The 20,383-nt window shown below is 40.6% G+C and overlaps 1 protein-coding gene across 1 annotated transcript in view; it reads right to left on the reverse strand.

Moving 5' to 3' along the window:
- RAPGEF5 (Rap guanine nucleotide exchange factor 5) overlaps nt 1-20,383 on the reverse strand; it is a 224,491-nt gene that overhangs the window by 99,251 nt on the left and 104,857 nt on the right. The window contains exons 8-9 of the mRNA XM_042967977.1: nt 14,360-14,433; nt 2,040-2,165 (exon numbers count right to left, since the gene is read on the reverse strand). Of these exons, the coding sequence (XP_042823911.1) occupies nt 2,040-2,165; nt 14,360-14,433 (200 nt within the window). The remainder of the gene's footprint in view (nt 1-2,039; nt 2,166-14,359; nt 14,434-20,383) is intronic.

Raw genomic sequence — 20,383 nt, forward strand, 5'->3', positions numbered from 1 at the left:
AGGGACATGGCAGAATGGCTGAGATTATGTTCATCACTAAGGAGGAAAGATCCTGAATATTCACCTCTCCTTACTCTAAACTGCAGTAGGTGAGGTCTAGTAGCAAAGGCCATAATGCCAATGTTTATTTATACACCTTTTTTCTCTCAGGGACATAAGTACTTCAGAGCTGGTAATGCATCCATATTACGACATTCATGCAAAAAGTAACAAACCTTAGTGTTCTATTTTACGATCTTAAAATGAAGGATTAAAGAGAACAGAGAGTAGATAACCATAAGCAAAGCTGTAAATCTTATACCACTAAATTTCTATCCTAAGCTACAAGTCTTTACAATTACCAGCACCAAGTTCAGATTTCACTTATATATTTAGAGGATATGATAGTCTCATTAACGGTAACTATAATATTCTGGATTCAATTAAATGCAAGGCAAACGCAATACAGCTATCTTTTTAAATAAGCCTAAAGTTGTTTGAGGCATAAGGCTGATGATTTCTAGCCGTGGTTAAGTGGCACTCTATCTGTCTGACTTTAAAAGTTCTTGCCCTACCCTCAGGCTGTCGCTGTTCCACTGAACTGAATATGCAATTCACTGTAATACATATCATTCATTTTAAGGACCACTAGGAAAGATAAATGCTCACAGTTAAACCAGGTTGTGTTTTCATATGACCAATCATTAAGACTTATCCTGATTTCAGAGATGCTAAAATGTGGAGGAAACATGCAATTTGAAATCAGCAAAATATGGTAAATGAAAACTGTTGCTCTTCCAATTTAAATCAACCAAAAGGAACAATGTTTTGAGAAGCTTAAGTCACACACTAATCCCAAATATTCTAAGGACATGACGGAGATTAAGAGTCAGTCTTTGACAGAGTCATCCTTCAGGGTGCGCTTTTAACAATTTAAACAAGTCCCTGAATTTTTCAATAGTCCCTAGTGAACTGAAGGCTGCTGACATGTCCACTCTCACTTAAAGTCAATGGTCCCCCTGAATAGCTCAGTTACGAGGCTTTGAAAGTGCTTAATCATACTCCCCCTCAAGACACCACTTGTTATGATGTGATGTTGCAGTCAGAGATGTGTTATGTTGACCTAAACAGCCTCCCACGCTTGAACATCTCACCTCCTCTCCTGCTCAGTAAAAATCTGACATTTGTGCTCATGGCCTTGCAGAAGAGAAGGCATGAAGCAATTTTTCCCCTTTGGAAAGGGTTGAAAATAAAATTCCAAGGGAAAATTAAAATCAGAGGGAGACATGTTTATAAGCACTGAGGAATTTTCCCCTTCATGAACAATCCGGGATAGTTGAGCACTGGGAGCGAAGTCTTACAAACAACAACACAAAGTCAGCAGACAACAATGCGTAGCAGAAGAAAGTGGTGCCATTGTTGCCCTGGCCTGACGGAAGGCATCTCAGTTCTAAGGCTCAGTCTGAATGACGGCTTTCAGGAGAACCGAGCACAGCGTCCCTTTCCTCCAGTTTAACTACAACTGAACAGTGTAACTTTTGTTGGAACACAAACATTCAGAAGATATTGGGAAAACTCTTCTTCTGACTCCCCCACTCCGGGGAAACCATCTATAATCTGTTACTCTGCTCTCATTTATTTCTACTAACTCAGGATACATCTGTTTGCTAACTAGACCCACCCCGGACTCAACATAGAAGTACATAGGAATATACTTTCAAAATTCATACCCCACAAACTGTCTGATGGGCTGACATTCCCAAAGTCAAACTCGAAAGACATCAAATCAAAATCATAAATAGACATGCATTTGTACTTGCTTACATGTGTTCTTATATTTCTATGTGATTTACTTTTGGGAAGAGTTCTCTTATAAATCCAGTGTTATGAACGGCTGGCTTAGAGTTTTGAGCAGCTGTCATTTTTACCAAGGAGTATGCTTTTGGGGGGAAAAAAACAAAACTAAAGAATTTAAAATATTTTTTTCCTTCAAACATACAATGAGGCGGAAACATTTTTCACCCCTTCAAGCCTGCATCCCCAAGAGAAAAAGGGCTTACGTGTTCAGATTTCTCCTGTTCCTTTTTGTCTGTCTGCAAAAACTGACAGTTTTCTCTTGCCAGCTTCTGAACCAGTTCAATTCGTCCGATGTCATCTCTCTCCTGGAGTTTGCACATCACTCCTGCCTTAAGAGTTGGAGAAAAAGCGAAGATATACTTAAATCCACAGTCCCAGGACATGACACCACTGGAAAATTCGCTTTATGATAAGCTCATCTCCTCTGTCGCCTGGAGTAAAGCATGGTCTTGGTAAAATATTTTGCCTTTGCAAAGTTGAAACTGTATTATTTTAACCTAGGAACGCCACAGCAAAAGTCTTCAAGTTGAGATCGTGTATCAGTCTACTTTAAGAGAGTGAAGGGCAGAGCAAACTAAATCATTTGCTACTGAAGTGTGCTCCTGGTATGCCACTATTTGTTCCTGACAGCCCGTTTCCTGTTACATAAGCAAAGCCTCACAAGAGGTTAAAAACTCATGGGAAAGTTAGCCAGGAACCACTCTGACAAAAAAGGGTGAAATGATACAGAGTACTAAAAATACCAGTACACAAACTCCTAATTCTTTTACTCGACCAGATTATTCCATGTATAAACACACGGTGAACGAGAAGATCACACGATTTTTTTTTCACAGCTGGAAAGTTACTATGGGGCATTAGGAAAACATCTTCAATGTCGCATGAAATACGGTAAAAAAAAAAAAAAAGTTTATTAAAAATAAACTGGAAAAAGAAAGCTTAAAATGTCATCAGGGATTGGAAATGATCCATAAAGTATCACATTTTTTTTTGCCAAAGTACCTAAGTAAAAATAATATGAAGGAGGATAATCTAGGACTTTTATTAGAAAACAAGTGTGTTCATTATAACACAAATTATGAACTGTTCCTGCTCAAATTCTTTAAAAAATGGTTCATAGTGACATATCAGAAAATGATCTAATGAAATCTGAAGTTACTCTTGCCAGGAACAGTCAAAATTTTGGATTCTTGTTTTATCTAGTACAACCTACAGGATTTGAATGGACTTAGCAACAGGACCAAATATGGAGAAGGGGACAACAAGGATGCTCAACCTTATGGTCTTCATGGTTTGTGCAAAAGATACCCATTTTGTTGAGTGGGTATTGAAGAAATGGGACCATCCATGCCAAACAATGACTACATCTCTATTCCCACAGTCAAGGATAGCTTATCTAGCAGTTTCTCCAACAACTAGGAAGAAAACAAAAAAATCCTTCACGTGGCCCAAATCAGATTCCCAGGGGACAGCAAGTGGAACTGCTCTACCAAAGTCAACGATTTATTTTTAAAACATCCCTCACAAGTGGTCCTCCAGTTCATTTCCAAGACTTCCTTGCACAGGGATCGCTGGTTGTCTTCAGACAGCCTTTGCACTGTTAGAGACCCACAACTGTCAGAAAGTCCCTTACCACACTAAACTCTGAAATCATTCAACTTCAACCTATGAAGACTAGCTTTACCTTTAAAAGCAACCAAAACTAGGTCTATTTCACTTTCTTTTTCGACAGAGACAGTGCAAGTTGGGGAGGGGCAGAGAGAGGGAGAGGGAGAAAATCCCAAGTAGACTCCCCACTGCCAACACAGAGCCCAACCAGGGGCTCAAACTCATGACCTGAGCCAAAACCAAGCGTTAGATACTTAGCCAACCGAGCCACCTGAAACTAGGTCTATTTCTTATCCAATATGACAATCTTTCAAATACTTAAACACCAGTATTTATTATATCCTTTTAATATTGTCCATATATAACCACCCCACCCCCCAGCTCCTAATTTTATTCATTCATTCACTTACCCAACAGTAACTTCGTTATGTGAGTAACAAACATAAGTCAGGAACTACAAGTTCTAGGAATATAGCACTGAACCACCATAACAAAAAAGCCCCACAGGCCATGAATCTTACATTCACTAGGGGATGAGGATTATGTAACATATATCGGATGGTAAGATATGATACGATAGAAAATAAAGCAAGGCAAGGGAGTAGAAGAAATGACTGGAGGTGTTATAAAGACAGGTGTGTCAGGGAAGGATTCTTTAGTAAAATGAGATTTGAATGGAAATCTCAAAGAAGCAAGGAAGAGGGGCACCTGGGTGGCTCAGTCAGTTGAGCATCTCATTCTTGATTTCAGCTCATGTCATGATCTCACAATTGGTGAGTTAGAGCTCCACATCTGGCTCTGTGCTGACAGTGCAGAGCCTGCTTGGGATTCTCATCCTCTCTCTCTCTCTCTCTCTCTCTCTCTCTCTCTCTCTCTCTCTCTCTCCCCCCCCTCTTCACACACTCTCTCAAAATAAACCAACTTAAAAAAAAAAAATAAAGGAAGCAAGGAAGAGTGTTCCAGGCAGAGGAATACAAGTGCAAGGGCCCTGAGGCTTGGATGTGCTTGGCATGTTGAGGGAAAAGCAACAAGAATGGCTTGTTGTTCAGCATGGCCGAAGCAGAGTTGGTAAGGGGGGGTCTCTGAAACTGCCAAAGAGGTGATGCGGGACCGCATCACATTGTTTCCATACGGGCTGGGTAGGGGGTTTGGTTTCTTTTTCTGAATGAAATGGAAATCCTTTAGAAGGTTTTGAATGTAGGAATGGCATCATCTGACTTACATTTTAACAAGATCATCCTGTCTTTTGGGTTGAGAAAACACTGTTGGGTGGGGAGAAGTAGCTGAAACCAGAAGACCCATAAGGGACTGGTTTTCAGAGAAGAGAAGTCTTGGAACTTTTAGTGGTGGAACTGGTGAGAAATGGTTAGAATTTGAATATTTTCCAAAGGTAGGGCAGCAACTGGGTTTAGCCTGACCAACTGGGAGGGTAGGGTTGTCATTTACTGAGATTGGGAAGACTGGGGAGGAAGATAGCCCTGAGGTATCTAAGTGCTGTTGCCTGGTTGGCCACTTGGTGGCTCAGAGGGGAAGTCCAGGCTGGTGACAGGAATTTGGGAGACATCAGTGTACACAATATTTAAAACCCGAGGAATAAGAGAGGTTACAATGCAGTGATGTAAACAAAGATAACAAGGAATCCGGGAACTGAGTCCCACGTTTGGATGCTGGAAAGATGAGTAGTCAGGAAACGGGACTAAGAAGGAGAGGCTCCAGGAGGAGACCCTGGGGAGTAGTGAAGGGGTTTCAAGGAGAAGGCAAAGGAAAACTGTATCAAATGTTGCTACAATATCAAATAAGATGGATTGAAACAGACACTGAATTTGACAGCAATAATTGGTGACTTTGAATAGAGCTTTTGTTTTGTTTTGTTTGTTTTGGTTTTTTGGGAACAAAATGGTGGTAGGGAAAGAAGTTGTATTAGCCTGGGTTCAAAAGAGAGTGAAAACTCCTCTGAATTGTTACAAGCAACAGGATACTAGCTAAACAGTGATCGCTTGCTTGCTTGTTTACAGTGATAGATATGTTGGCCTTTTAATCTTTATTAGAAATCATCCATCATGGAGGGAAATTTGATGATGCAGGAAGGAGAGAGGGCATTTTTAGGAGTCGTGTCCTTCAGACACGAAGAGAGCATCACGATCTACTCTCAGCGGGAGGACGGTGAATATGTCACTCACCAACACAGGAGGGCAGGTGAAGTACAGGGTAAATAGGTAGGCTGGCACATTTCATAGTGGGAAAACAGGGAAATTCCTTTCTGAAGGCTTCTATTTCCCAGAAAAATAAGTCAAGTTATCGGCTGAGAGTAGGGCCTGTGAGAAGATGTGGAGGCATGATGAGAAAAGAAAGCATGTAATGGTCGTTTCAGTTGCAAAGTTTGGCCAACTTTTTTTTGTAAAGGGCCAGAGTGTCAATGTTCCAGGCTTAGTGGGCAATGTGGTCTCTGATGCAACTACCCAATTCTGCAGTTTTAGTGCAAAAGCAGAAGACACAATAGGTGAGTGAGCACATCTGTGTTCTAATAACGCTTTATTTACAAAAACAGGGAGCAGACTGTAGTTTACCCACTAACTTAAGAGGAAACAGGACAAGAGAGGCAGAATAAGACAGTCAAGCATTGCAAAGGGCCCCCTTGATTTTATTGTTAGATCCTTTTACCCATCCTAGCCATCCTCCTTGGAGGATATTTCTGTTTGTCAGGATTTTAATGGAGCCCATAACCTGACACAACACTATATGGGCTGATCTTGAAGAGGCACTTTTAATCAATAACAGAGAAAGTATAAGAGGATCAGTGGTGTTAAATATCCTCCTTTAAACTAAAAAGAAAAGGAAACTTTGGGGGGAATTCCTATACACAAATGATTAGCATCCTTTAAATGCTTTGACACTTAAAGGACTAAGTTTGTGTTAGTTACAAAATTCATTTCTGTTAGCCAGCTAGAATTTCTTCTTTCTCCATCCACATCATCCTCACGGTGTTTAACATACTGTCTTGTTAGTGGAGAGAGGCGGCTCATGATCCTGTGACATTGGGACCTGCCCTGTGGTTGTTTATTCAGTAGCATGATGGATTAATCCTAATCTTTCTCTGCTCCCCAGTGCGGTGCCCTGTACAAAAGAGGGTGTGTGTGCAGATGGGGCCAGGAAGGGGGATACACAAGAGGAAAATGTCTTGGGACTAAGTAGACACACAGGACTGAACCTGTTACTTCTTCTTACCAACACAGGTGCCAAAGTTAACTGGGCTAAGCTCCCATGTGCTCTGATTTGAAGAGTCTTTCCTTTGTCTGTGGGTCCCATATATGTTTTTTAAATGACTGATAACATCAGGGTGGAACCGTGTAGAGAAAACTTAGAGACCTTGACTATTTCTTGGGGTACTTGGGAACATGAGTTTTTAAGCAACTCTGAACATTTTTTATCATATGCATAGGATTCTAAATACAGACTTTTCTTTAATAAGTAAATCTCATTTTTTTTACCTTTTTTTTAATTAAAAAAAAATTTTTTTTTAACATTTATTTATTTTTGAGACAGAGAGAGACAGAGCATGAACGGGGGAGGGTCAGAGAGAGAGGGAGACACAGAATCTGAAACAGGCTCCAGGCTCTGAGCAGTCAGCACAGAGCCCGACGCGGGGCTCGAACTCACATACTGTGAGATCGTGACCTGAGCCAAAGTCGGACGCTTAACCAACTGAGCCACCCAGGCGCCCCCTTTTTTTTTTTTTTTTACCTTTTTAAAAATGTTTATTTATTCATTTTGAGAGAGTGTGTGTGTGACAGCAGGGGAAGGGCAGAGAAAGAGGGAGAGAGTGAATCCCAAGTAGGCTTCGAGCTGCCAGCACAGAGCCCAATGTGGGGCTCGAGCCCATGAACCATAAGATCATGACATGAGCCAAAATCAAGAGCCAGACACTTCACCAACTGAGCCACCCAGGTGCCCTTAATGAGGAAATACATTTTTATTAGAGCCAGATACTTGGGTGCAGAAATTATGTATTTTAAACACAAAATGCTGTTACTTAAGAAAATGGGTTTCTAAGCAACTTAATTATTTCATATTTATAATTAAAACATCATATAATTAAAAAAGGAATATTGATGTCTTGATTTTCTGCTTTCTGCATAATTTCTAGGTACATTTTCATAAAATCATCAATTCTACAGCAGTGCTTCCATAACTGTCAAAAAAGGCTTTCAAGGAAGGTTATGAATGCTTCTTCATTCCCTGGAGAACTTGCAGCTCTGAGGGATGCCCATATATTCTAGATAGTTTCTAAGGTAGTCTTCTTGGGAAGTACCACACTATGCCAGATGTTCTCTGGGGCTCTCTTTCACAGCTCTGTAATTTAGTAATTTAATTCAAAAAACCCCATGAATTTATTAATATATTTTGGGAGCTTTGTTATGGCAGGAGAAGCAAGATAAGTAACAGCCCTTGATCTAGCCTTTCACATTCTTGAACTACTTAATTTGTCTATATGAAATTAATTATAAACAGTTTACCTAACACTGCTAAAGCAGAAAAAAAAAAGATTAATCTGTAACGTCAGAAGAGTTATTTAAAAGTCTTATTTCAAGGTCTGCTTTGAAAAAAAAAATCTCTGTAATGTGTAATTAAAGCTATTCATATGATTTTCAGTATTTGAGGAGAGAAATGTTATGAATGTAAATTAAAGTCTGTTTCCTTTGCAAATGGAGTCCTAAAAATGTTAGGTCCCTTCTTTCAGTGGTAAAATGAATCTTGGACAGGATTCTGTCAGGAAAGGTTACAAGGATGATACATGAATAACCCACATGACAAAAGGTGAAAGAGCACAGGTTACGTATGAAAACATCATCTGCATTATCTTGACTTTAAAAATTACTTACTCTAAAACACTGAGATCAAACATCATGCAAAAGAGAAGGAAAACCAGGATCAAAGAGTACACTTTTCAAGTAAGCACTTTTGCAACGCCAGAATGCTACTTAATATGAATTCAAGGTGTCTGGATAAATACTTATTCATTACTACATAATAGGGTCATTTCTTTAACAATTAAATGTCACACAGAAATTCATAAAATAATTTTTTTTTGCTACTTTAAACAGAAAACTCAAATGATAAAACACTGATGGGTTGGGACAATATATTACATGACTCAACTGTACGTATCTATTTCCTAAACAACAAATATTAAGAATCCTTCGGGGGCCTAGGTAGCTCAGTTGGTTGGGCGACTGACTTCGGCTCAGGTCATGATCTCACAGTTCGTGAGTTCGAGCCCTGCATTAGGCTCTGTGCTGACAGCTCAGAGCTTCAGGTTCTGTGTCTTCCCTCTCTCTACCCCTCTCCTGCTCACGCTCTGTGTCTGTCTGTCTCTGAATAATAAATAAACGTTAAAAAAAAAAAAAAAAAAAGAATCCTTTCCAGGAAAATTCAGAAGACAATTCACACTAAATAATAATAGTAATAATAATAATAATAAGATTAATAACAAATAAAATATAATAAATATATTAAATATATATTAATACTGTAACATAATATGCAATATATAATAGAATATATTATATAGTAATTAACTAATTATAGTATTTATTATATAAGGATATATTAAATATCCTAATAAATAACAAATTTACAAATTAATAATAATGGTATTTTATTTTGTAGGGCAGCAGGTATTCATTTCTTAAATTCAGAGAGAGAAAGAAAACTATGAAAATTTCTTTGTTGGGATAGAAAAATCTATCTTTTTTAAAAAAGTATATTTATTTATTTTGAAAGAGAGACGGAGCAAGCAAGCAGAGAGAGGGAGAGAATCCCAAGCAAGCCTCACACTGCCAACTAAGAGCCCAAGGTGGGGCTCGAATCCTCAAACCATGAGATCATGACCTGGGCTGAAGGCAGATGCTTAACTGACTGAGCCATCCAGGCACCCCCCAAAATTTGTCTTTTGATAATATAAAAACACACCCTTTCCTTTGGGAAAGGGCCAAGCTGCATCCACAGTGAAAAGTGCATGTGATAGATGCCCAGGGCATCACTAGCACAGGCCTGAGACCCCATGCTGGGGCATCACAGAGCCTCAGAAATGATTCAGTAACTCCTGGTTACTGTACAGGTGATGCACCAAGTTCAGAGAGGTTCATTTCTCTGGTCCTCCTCTTTTCTACAATTACATGTGTTAAAAAAACACTTTTTGATTGGACAGACCCATCCTATACAAACACTATATGAAACTACATCCTGTCAGAGCATAGTGCAAGTAGGGAAGGAGGCAGAAACCTTATTATATGGACTTAATAACTATTATTTCCCTCAAGTATTTTCAGGGGCACCTGGGTGCCTCAGTCGGTTGGGTACCCACTTTGACTCAGGTCATGATCTCATGGCTTATGAGTTTGAGCCCTCTGTCGGGCTCTGTGCTGACAGCTCAGAGCCTGGAGCCTGCTTGAGATTCTGTGTCTCCCTCTTTCTCTGTCCCTCCCCCACTCACATTCGGGAGCATGCACACACTCTCTCTCTCAAAAATAAACATTAAAAAAATTTTTTTTTAATTTTCTTAATCTGTTATACTGACATAATCTCTTCTGATAAAACTAAAAACGACATTGTCATACATTTACATAGCTGATGAAGTCAAAGATTCATTGATTTCATATACTTGATTCCTTGAACTTTCAGACTAGAGTCGGGAGTACACCAATATTTTGTCTTGTTTTGACCTGAAATTAAAGCTCCAGTTTGTAAACATTACTGACCATACTGCTAAGCTGGGCAGCAAAGTAGACAAATAACAAAGAAGAAAAAAAGGCAAATTCTAATAAATTTCAACATAAAGGATTTTGAGTGGTCATCTGTTTTCTATAATAGCTATTCCAGCCTTAAATAAGAGCTTTCTTCAATATATTAAAAAGAAGTCACATTTTGGCTATTGGAAAATTAATCATCAAATATTTGGCAATTACTGTACATAATTAACAGTTACCATCACTTAATATTAAGATGAATGATACAAATGGAAGAGAGGAGACAACAAAAATAATTCCTGAATCCAGTGGTCAATGGCGACCTGAAGCAAAACAAGAATTTCCAAAGTTCAATACATTATAAATTACTCTTTGAAGATCTCATTAAGAGCCTGAAACTAGAACCTGGCAAAAATTCTATACATTTTCATTAAAAATCTTTAATCCTTTAGTCCTATATAAAGAGTGATAAAGAGGGGCACCTGGGTGGCTCAGTCGGTTGAGCGCCCGACTTCAGCTCAGGTCATGATCTCACAGTTCGTGAGTTTGAGCCCCGCATCAGGCTCTGTGCTGACAGCTCAGAGCCTGGAGCCTGCTTCGGATTCTGCATCTCCCTCTCTCTGCCCCTTCCCCGCTCATGCTCTATCTCTATCTCTCAAAAGTGAATAACATTAAAAAAAATTGTATAAAAAAATAAAGAGTGATGAAGAATCAAGAGTTTAGATTGTTTTTCTATGTGTATGTATGCGTGTGAAGATAGCATATATAGAGAGAGACTAATACTGCAACCCAACCATGTCATATGCCTTAAATATTCAAACCAGAGAGCAATGTGATAGACGATGATAATGGTAACAACTCATAGAGGCTCACTTGTTTGAGTGCTTACTCTGTGCCATGTGCCACTCTGTCTCACATATATTCATCTAATCTTCAAAACAACTCAGCAATCATCCCCATTTTACAGATGTTAGAAAGGCGGTTTAGTATAGGCGTTGAAAGCCAGGATGTCAGAGCCAGACTGTTTCGGTCTGATTCCTGGCCCTGCCACTTACCAGCTCATCTGTGAAGTGGTGGTCAATACATTCCCTACTTCATAGGGTTCACTGTGGAGCGGAGAAAACAAAGAGCGTAGTAGAGTGTTTACGGCATCTGCATTGCTGCACAAGTGAACTCTCAATGCTATTTCAGTACAGGACTCTCTCGCCCAGGAGAGGAGAATAACTTGCCCAAGGTTACGGTGGCAGAGCCCAGAGGAGAACCCAGGCGTCTGGCCCCGGAGGCTGCACTCCACACCTCCCATGTGCTGCTGCCCAACATAGAAACTCTGATGTGCCAGGATTCCAGGCATTTTCTGTGCGGTATCATTTCAACCTCAAGACAACTTTATAATATCTCTGCTTTATAGAGGCGAAAATCAAGCGTGCCGGTCACTTGCAGGGACTCTGCATGCAGGGACACTATGGTGACAACAATGCTGATGCTACCCTGCAGCAGCCCACAGGTTTAGCCGCTACAGAACTTGTGTAAAAGCACAGGCTAGGAAGAAGGGCTGGGAAGCAAACCGAAGTCTACGTGCTCCCTTCACTCCACCCACACGTCACTGCATTAAAGTGGGAGTTTCTTAAGCAGGAAAGATATTTTTAGTGAGAAAAGGAGGAAAGGAGCTAACACATGAGGAGAGAACTAGAGTTTTATGGCAGGTGGGAAAGCTGTATACAAGACCCAGTCTTGCCATCTTAACCCTTTACATACCCAAAGTTTTCAACAGCGTGAGGACATTTTTCCCATAGTGGCATACTTTGTCACAGATGCGGAGGGAGTCGGAAACCAATTTCTACTTAACTTGCTTAAAATATGCTCTGGAGGGAAGACTGCAATACGGTGAAATAGCACAGAGCATGGCACGTAGATACTCAATCCATTATATGTACATACACCGAACACCAAATTAATAACTTTTGGTGTCAAGGGCACACATGTGCACACACATACATTTATTTCTAATTCTGCCTCGGTGTCTGATGGTAAAATTCTCAAAGTTTTCTTTGAGCTCACCCTACCTGACTTGAACTACTGAGGACTCTACTCAGAGCATTTGGAAAGACGGACCCGCAGACTCGAACTGAAAACTGGTGCTTGTACGGTGGTGGCAGGTCAGACTTTCTTAGACACATCAGATGAGGTGACAGCTGCCTTCCTTCCTCTGTAGCCCTGGCCTGTAACACCCACCATCATGCCTCCAGCCAACTTAACCTTTGCCTTTCAAACTAAACAGAATCTGTTCCTGATCTAATCATCAATTCACTGGTTTCTTTTGGTTTCATGATTTCATTCCTCTGAGCACCCTGCAGATGCGTAGTTACAACACTGTTGGAGAAGAAAATCACAAAATCCCAAAAAGCCAGGTCTGCGTATCCTCTTGAGACAAAGAAATAAAATTGCATTAAAACAGACCTTTGCCCACAGAGCGAGTTCAAAAACAAAAAAATGAGTAACAGTTTATGTTTAGAAATATCTGTCCCACTAATAATTTAATGATTTAAGAAACCTTTGAGGAAGTGTAGGATACACTAAGTTGGGGAATCCCTGACCAGGTTTCTTGAAAGCCTGAAATGCAATTTCGGTATGAACTTGAGGACTACGGCATTTTCAGTATGACCACATCAAAACAATTCCAAACAATTCCCTATATAAACTTACTGACACAGTACAGCCTGTGCCATCTTGACTGAAAAGGCTAACGTAATTATTTTTTTTTCTATGGGAATGCAAATTGGTGCGGCCACTCTGGAAAACAGTGTGGAGGTTCCTCAAAAAATTAAAGATAGACCTACCCTATGACCCAGCAATAGCACTGCTAGGAATTTACCCAAGGGATACAGGAGTGCTGATGCATAGGGCCACTCGTACCCCAATGTTTATAGCAGCACTCTCAACAATAGCCAAATTATGGAAAGAGCCTAAAAGTCCATCAACTGATGAATGGATAAAGAAATGGTGATTTATATACACAATGGAGTACTACGTGGCAATGAGAAAGAATGAAATATGGCCCTTTGTAGCAACGTGGATGGAACTGGAGAGTGTGATGCTAAGTGAAATAAGCCATACAGAGAAAGACAGATACCACGTGGTTTCACTCTTATGTGGATCCTGAGAAACTTAACAGAAACCCATGGGGGAGGGGAAGGAAAAAAAAAAGAGGTTAGAGTGGGAGAGAGCCAAAGCATAAGAGACTGTTAAAAACTGAGAACAAACTGAGGGTTGATGGGGGTGGGAGGGAGGGGTGGGTGATGGGTATTGAGGAGGGCACCTTTTGGGATGAGCACTGGGTGTTGTATGCAAACCAATTTGACAATAAATTTCATATATTGAAAAAAAAATTTTTAATGTTTTACTCATTTTTGAGAGAGAGCGAGCGAGCACATGAGTGGGGGAGGGGCAGAGAGAGAGGGAGACACAGAATCTGAAGCAGGCTCCAGGCTCTGAGCGGTCAGCACCAAGCCTGATGTGGGGCTTGAACTCACGGACCCTGAGATCATGACATGAGCTGAAGTCGGACACTTAACCGACTGAGCCACCCAGGTGCCCCATTAATGTAATTACTCTGACTACAATCAACAGATACAGAACTTGGAAGGTGAAGTGCAATGGGTCAAACCAAGCCAAGAATCTTCAAATGTTCTGATTTACATCACGTTAGCAGCTGAGAGCACTAGGGTGGCTCAGGTCTTTATTCCTTGTGTTAGATGCTGGGCGTTGGCACAGAAAATTTGGCAGGTGAGGTGTCACACTCCTCTGTCTGGCCAAGCCCTGGTGGTCGACGCTGCCAGCTCACAGATTCTTCTCCGCCATCTCCAGGGGGTGGTGTGCTCTAAGGTGATCTCTCCCGCTCCTTCACTTACTTTCCTTGCTTTCTATGGGAAGTGGAGTATGTCTGCCTGTCTTTCCCTCCCTCATGAGTCAAATTATAAGTATCATTAACAATTTAGGGCCCTTCTTGTGAAATGCCTCTTTATCAAAAGCAAGCACTTTATTCTCAGTAGTATCACTATTTACAGAACACAGAAGGTCAAACCTGTATCATTTGCAAACCCCTGCGTTATCTCACAACTGTCAATGCAGACGACAAGAGTAACGAGGAACTGTCACAGAACTGATCATACCTGAGAATCTGGAACACCTTCAGCTTCTGCCACAATTACGTGTTTGTCACCATTGTCTTCATCTTGTTCAATTGCTTTAAGCAAAGAAAAAGAAAAGAAAAGGAATGTTAAAAACAATGTAGCATCATAAGAAAGCAGTTTTAGATAATTTCCTTTCAGATGGCAATTTGGCAAGAAAAAACAATGTTAGGGAGATTCACAAAACGTAAATATCAGTGCTATTTTTAATTATTTGGATGGAACTTTAATTGCGCCGGGCACTTCTCATGTACATTTTCTTGTTTATTAAATCAATGGCAGTGGAACAGTTTGCTCTCGTAGGTTCTTCACCTAAACCTGACCAGCATGTCAGTACTGTGCTTCATTCTAATGGGATTTAGGGTGTAGTTGAAGGCTTCTACCAAATTGATCTGAGAACAGTAATTTTTTTTAAACAATGTGGGTTTCTTGGCTGGTAGTTTACAGTCATATAATAAAGAAAGCATAATTGTATATTTAGACTGCTCAGTGCATTGTTACCACAAAATTCCAAACTGGGGAGTCTTGAATCTACCTCTGCTCCTGTATCTTCCCAGCATCTCCCTATCCAAGTCCTTATCAACCCTTCTGCACTCAGGCAACAACCTCCTAACACGAAGCTCTTGATTCCACCCTCTCCTTCATACAATCCAGCTGGGGCACAATTGCCAAAATAATCAGTCTCAAAATAATATAACAAGTACCATGCTTTGGTCTATATTATCGCTTATCTTATCAAGTATAAATTCCCTGTTTGTCATTGAAGGTCTTCCTTGAATTCTCTAGCTTCCTCCTATCCTGCAACTTCACACTGACGTTCAATACAACCCTGATCCAGGCGGACCGACTTGATTATTTTGCTCTTTGTACAGTTGGCTCTTTCACCCTAAAAATATTTCCTGAGTGGTGACTGTGTGCCTGGTACTGAGGCTACTCCTGCGAGCAAGGCCAATAAACCCTGACTTCATGAAGTACACATCCTGGCTGGGAAGAGAGACAGTGAACAACAACAACTACTACTACAACTAACAATGACAATAACGATAACGGTAACGATGATAACAGTAAAAATAGTAAGATGGCATTAGAGATCATGAGAAATGGGGCAATGACAGAAACCGACAGGGAGAGGTCACACTTGAGGGAGGGAGGCAGGGATGGCAGTTCCCTGAAGAAGTGACACTTGGGGGGAGACCTCAAGGTTGAGATGGAGCCACCCATGGCAGGTGAGAGTGATAGGAGACAAACCCAGAGAAAGCACAGCCCAGCATGAATCCAGATTTTAGCCTAAGAACATGGGAAAGCACAATGGAATTTTAAATTAGAATTGCATGATTTGATGTGTATTTTCCAAAGTTCTTTTTGACTTCTTTGTGGAGAACAGACTTAAGAGAAGCGAGAGAGGAAATAGGGAGCCACTTAGGTGACTCTTGTTAACATCTTTTTTTTTTAAGTTTATGTATTTATTTGATAGCTAGAGCACGAGCAGGGTAGGGGCAGAGACAGAGGGAGAGAGGATTCCAAGCTCTGTCAGTGTACAGCCGGATGCAACGCTCAAACCCACAAACAGTAAAATCATGATCTGAGCCAACGTCGGACACTTAACCAACTGAGCCACCCAGGTGCTCCCAACTGCCGACATCGTGACTAGAAAGGACAATGGCTCAGACCGGGGAGGTGGCAATGAGCTGCAGAAACATGGAGGATTTGAGCTGACTTTTTAGACAAAATGGACACCACTTGCCAATGAACTGAATATGGTTGATGGTGGACAGAGATGAGGAGAAGAAGCAATCAAGGATGACTCCTAAGTAGAATAAGTTATTCCTATCTTCTGTGCCATTTATTCTTTTGTACTCTCCATCAAAAGCAGGGCAAAAATATTACCAACCTTACTGACAGTGAGGTCATGCACTGTACTTATGGGTTCACTTTGCATGGTTTTGTGTACCAAATACTGTGCTTTCTGCTCTATAGTTTTTAAAGTACCGTTTCATATTCCCTTTGCTTTTGTATGCCTTTTCTGCCTACTGTGAGGTGCTTACCACAGAGAGCACCTAAAATGCTGTGCACACCGTATGAGCTCTGTAAAAACTGACTGGATGAACAGTTCCCTCCCCAAGTGCCCCCAACGGCACGGCTTGACTACGCCTACTTACATGAACTACTTCTTTCATAACTATTTATGAAAAAAGAGGGGAGGGAAATTCTTGTATTAAACTCCATGAATAACTAGCCTAACGCCTACCACTGAGCATCTAGGGGCAAAGCAGCAACAGCGGAAGTGGACAGAAGCTTTTCTTCCCTTTCCAGCAAAAAGTTCCAGTTGTGCTTGTTCCAAGGGGCTCCCCTATTGCTACTGCTGCCCAATTATGAAGAAAGTGAAGATGAAAGAAAAACTCTTATGTTTTCTCTGAAAAACTAGAGGTGAGAATGCCAAGGGAAAAATACAGAGTAACATTGTAAATTCCGCTTAAAAATGCAATGGCTATGGAAGTTTTTACTTCTATGTGCCTTTTACTCAACTAATTGAAACAAGGGAAGTCTTTACCTGTAATGGAGAATAATTCTTCTTGAGGGCAACTAACATGGGACAAGTGCATCTACATGAAGTGTGAACCATACCTTGGCACTTGATTTACACTTTAATTTCAACATTTGCTCTTTGAAGTTTTAGTTTTTAATTTTTAAAAGTTTATTTATTTTTGAGAGAGAGGGAAAGAGAGAGAGATTATGAGCAGGGCAGGGTACAGAGAGAGAGGGAGATATAGAATCTGAAGCAGGTGCCAGACTTCGAGCTGTCAGCACAGAGCTGGATGCAGAGCTCGAACCCATGACCTGAACTGAAGTCAGACACACAACCGACTGAGCCACCCAGGTGCCCCATGAAGTTTGTTTTGATACAAATGAAGAAAATTAAATTTTTCAATATTTTGCCTTCTAAATTCATGTTTTTGTTTTTAAAACAATATTCTGGTGTCTAGGCATTTATTATTGCACACTGACACGCAGGACAATGAAAAACAATTTCAGAATTGAGGGCTAACACTATTTTTTAAGATTTAGGCATGATTCTTAGTATATATACATAGAAACAAAGGAGAGGGGATTAGCATCAAAGCATAATTGGGATAAAGATTCAGTCCTGTATTTCTAGCTTATTCCCACGCAACAATACTCCATTTCTCATCACATCTTTGAAAACCTCAAAATTAGTTGCGCAGCAATACAGTTCGATTCACAGAGCAAGAATCACAAATACAAGGAAATTCAGGGACTTGGCAAAGGTAATTCAGCAATCCATCTCAGTGCGCACCATGGAGACTCTCAAAGTTCTGGTAGACTCTTATCTTCAGTATCTTGATGACAAGGAAGAGTGTGGTCTTTTCCAACACATAAATAACATTATTTTCTTGGAAGCACTGAAAAAGTATGATTCCAAGGATATATTTCAGCCAGTAGTTCATATACACCATTTGGGAAGAAAAGTGTATTTATTCTGGACTTCGGAGGATTTATCATCACCCTGGGAAGCATCCCATATGAAATACAGTTAGTCACCTAAAAAGGAGTCTTCTAGGCATCCTTGAACATGAAGATTAATGTCAGGGAATACATACAAAGACAACTTTTCTCTTCACGCCTCCTAGTGGTGTGGCTCATGTGATAGAAAGAGGAGGAAGCAGTTATTTAGATTTTTTCAGCTGTATTTTTCTTTTATCTGGTCGGAGTAAGAGTAGGTTGGGGAAAATTTCCTACACAAATATTGATTCTGGGACATTTCCCTCCAGTGGAACACGTACACAGGAATGACAGCTTCTGGGACCGAGGGAGGCTGGGAGCCTCACTCTCTGCCAACACAAACCATCTCCTTATCTCTCAACCCAGAGTCTGAAAGCAAGAAAAGGCCTCTGAAATAACTTACACAACAAAAGTCACAAGCACAAGATCTAAAGCATATATTTTCAATAGTAAACACGAAAATCCACATGTTTTACATGCTAAGTATATATGTGGATTACTCAGCACCAATTCACATAAGAGTACTTAGTTTAAATGCACCTATTTGTAAGTTAGCCAAGAGTCATTCCAGAAGGACTACTGCAGACAGCCTTCAAGATTTCAGGGCTTGCCTTAATTATCACTTCCTTGTTACCTTCAGGAGAACAGGTTTTCTCTCATGACTTACTAGGATGGTTGCTAAGACAACTTTCTTAATAACTCTACTAATATTATTATTTAAACACAAAGAAGACGGATGTCCTTTCACAACAATGCTTATTTAATTTCTAATGAATTTTGCAAAGGTAAGAAAGAGCCGCACTAGCACAAATTAAACGCAAGGATCGCGATGTGCTAGGTGACTATACTTGAGAGTGTTCTTTACAAACCGTTTTTTTTTTTTTTTAATTTACACACCGTCCAAAAATGTCACCACACAGAGAAATTTAACATTTCATGTCCCAATGTGAGAAATCACCAAACACAGTCAAGAGAAGTAATTCGCTGAGTATTTTGCCAACAACTAAAGTTGGGGCAATAATACCATCTTTCACCTTTGGAGCATTTTTTTATGAAGGAAGGTTTCCTAACGGGTCTCTCATTTGAGGTTCATACACCCTGAAGACATGGACGGGGAAAGTCATCGCCATCTTATACATGAGGTGAAGTAACCTGTGCCAGCCCTCCCGGGATAAGGGATGTTTCTACAGTGGTGCCAGCCTGTGTCTGTCAAGGATGCGATGGTACCGTGCTGGTCAAACTGCACATCAACAAGTCCATTCATGGGGGTCCTCGCCAGTATTTCTTTTTTCTCTGTTTTCTTTTCTAACGAAACAGAACAGAATAAACTAGAACAGGAAAAAAAAATGTAAACGTCAAAATGCATCGCAACCAGTAACGTCAGGTACTGTTCACAAATGCGATGAGATGTGTACCAGGTGGGGCTGTTTTTTGTGTTCAGTGGGCTGTGGACTTTAAAATGTTAGGAAAACACTGAGGTGCTTCCAGGCCATGGGAGGCAGAACCCAGTTCCTCATTATCTAAATAACCGGCTATTTTTTGTACCATTCCTGGAGAGGGGCCATAATATTTATTTTAGGAGGCCCCTCAACAACACTCCATCCACATTCAGCAAGTACTGCATTCCCTCGGAGCCGGCATGGAAACGAGCTGGCGGTGAGAAATGCTGATAGAGTCTATTTATTTTTGGTTACCAATATATAATCACAAATGCTTCAAAATGCTCAAATCTTTTCTATTTTTTAAAAAGTAAGGGGAAAAAGCTGTTGCAGCCTTCACTTCGTCACTTTTTTTTTCGTGTTAAAATTTGAAAACTACTGCTCCGTATTCACCATCAAGACTTGTGGTAGAGTATTATCATCTGGCCCACCCAGAGTGCCCTTTCAACTTCTCTTTGAAAGCTGACCAATGCCTACAACATCTCTGTCCCAACTGCCTTTTCTCAGCCCCCACTGGTTTAGCCTGTGAACTGAACTTGAGACTGTTGTTTGAAAACTCTCTTTGCTGGTCATTATCATCCTTGAATCCTCTAAAAATGCAAGTTTCCCGCAGGCTCTCTTTTCTCTCTCTGCCTCTTTCCTCAGTGATCTTATCTCTTCCTCTGGTTTCAGTTTTCATGGTTATACAGGTTATTTCCAAATCTGTGTCTCCATCTCTGCCCTCTCCTCAGAGTCCCAGCCCACATCTCCAGTGACACTCTGAACGTTTTCATTTTGCAGACCATTGTGCACCTGCTATGTACAAGCAGCTATGATAGCGTGGTGGTACCGCTTCTGTCCCCAAGGTGCGAGGACACGAAGGTCTGCAATCACCAGCATCGTGTCCACTAGATTTCACAAGCCTCCTCTTGTAGTATTTTAGTTTATGTCACCACCAGGTGTCTTCCTGTTCTTCCCTCCCCTCTGCCCTCACATCAGTCTCTCACTAAACCTTGTCACTTCCACCTCTGAAATGTCTCCACCTTCCTTCCTCTCTGTCAGGATC

This window comes from Panthera tigris, chromosome A2, assembly GCF_018350195.1.
Source record: "Panthera tigris isolate Pti1 chromosome A2, P.tigris_Pti1_mat1.1, whole genome shotgun sequence".
In the NCBI taxonomy this organism is placed as follows: Eukaryota; Metazoa; Chordata; class Mammalia; order Carnivora; family Felidae; genus Panthera; species Panthera tigris.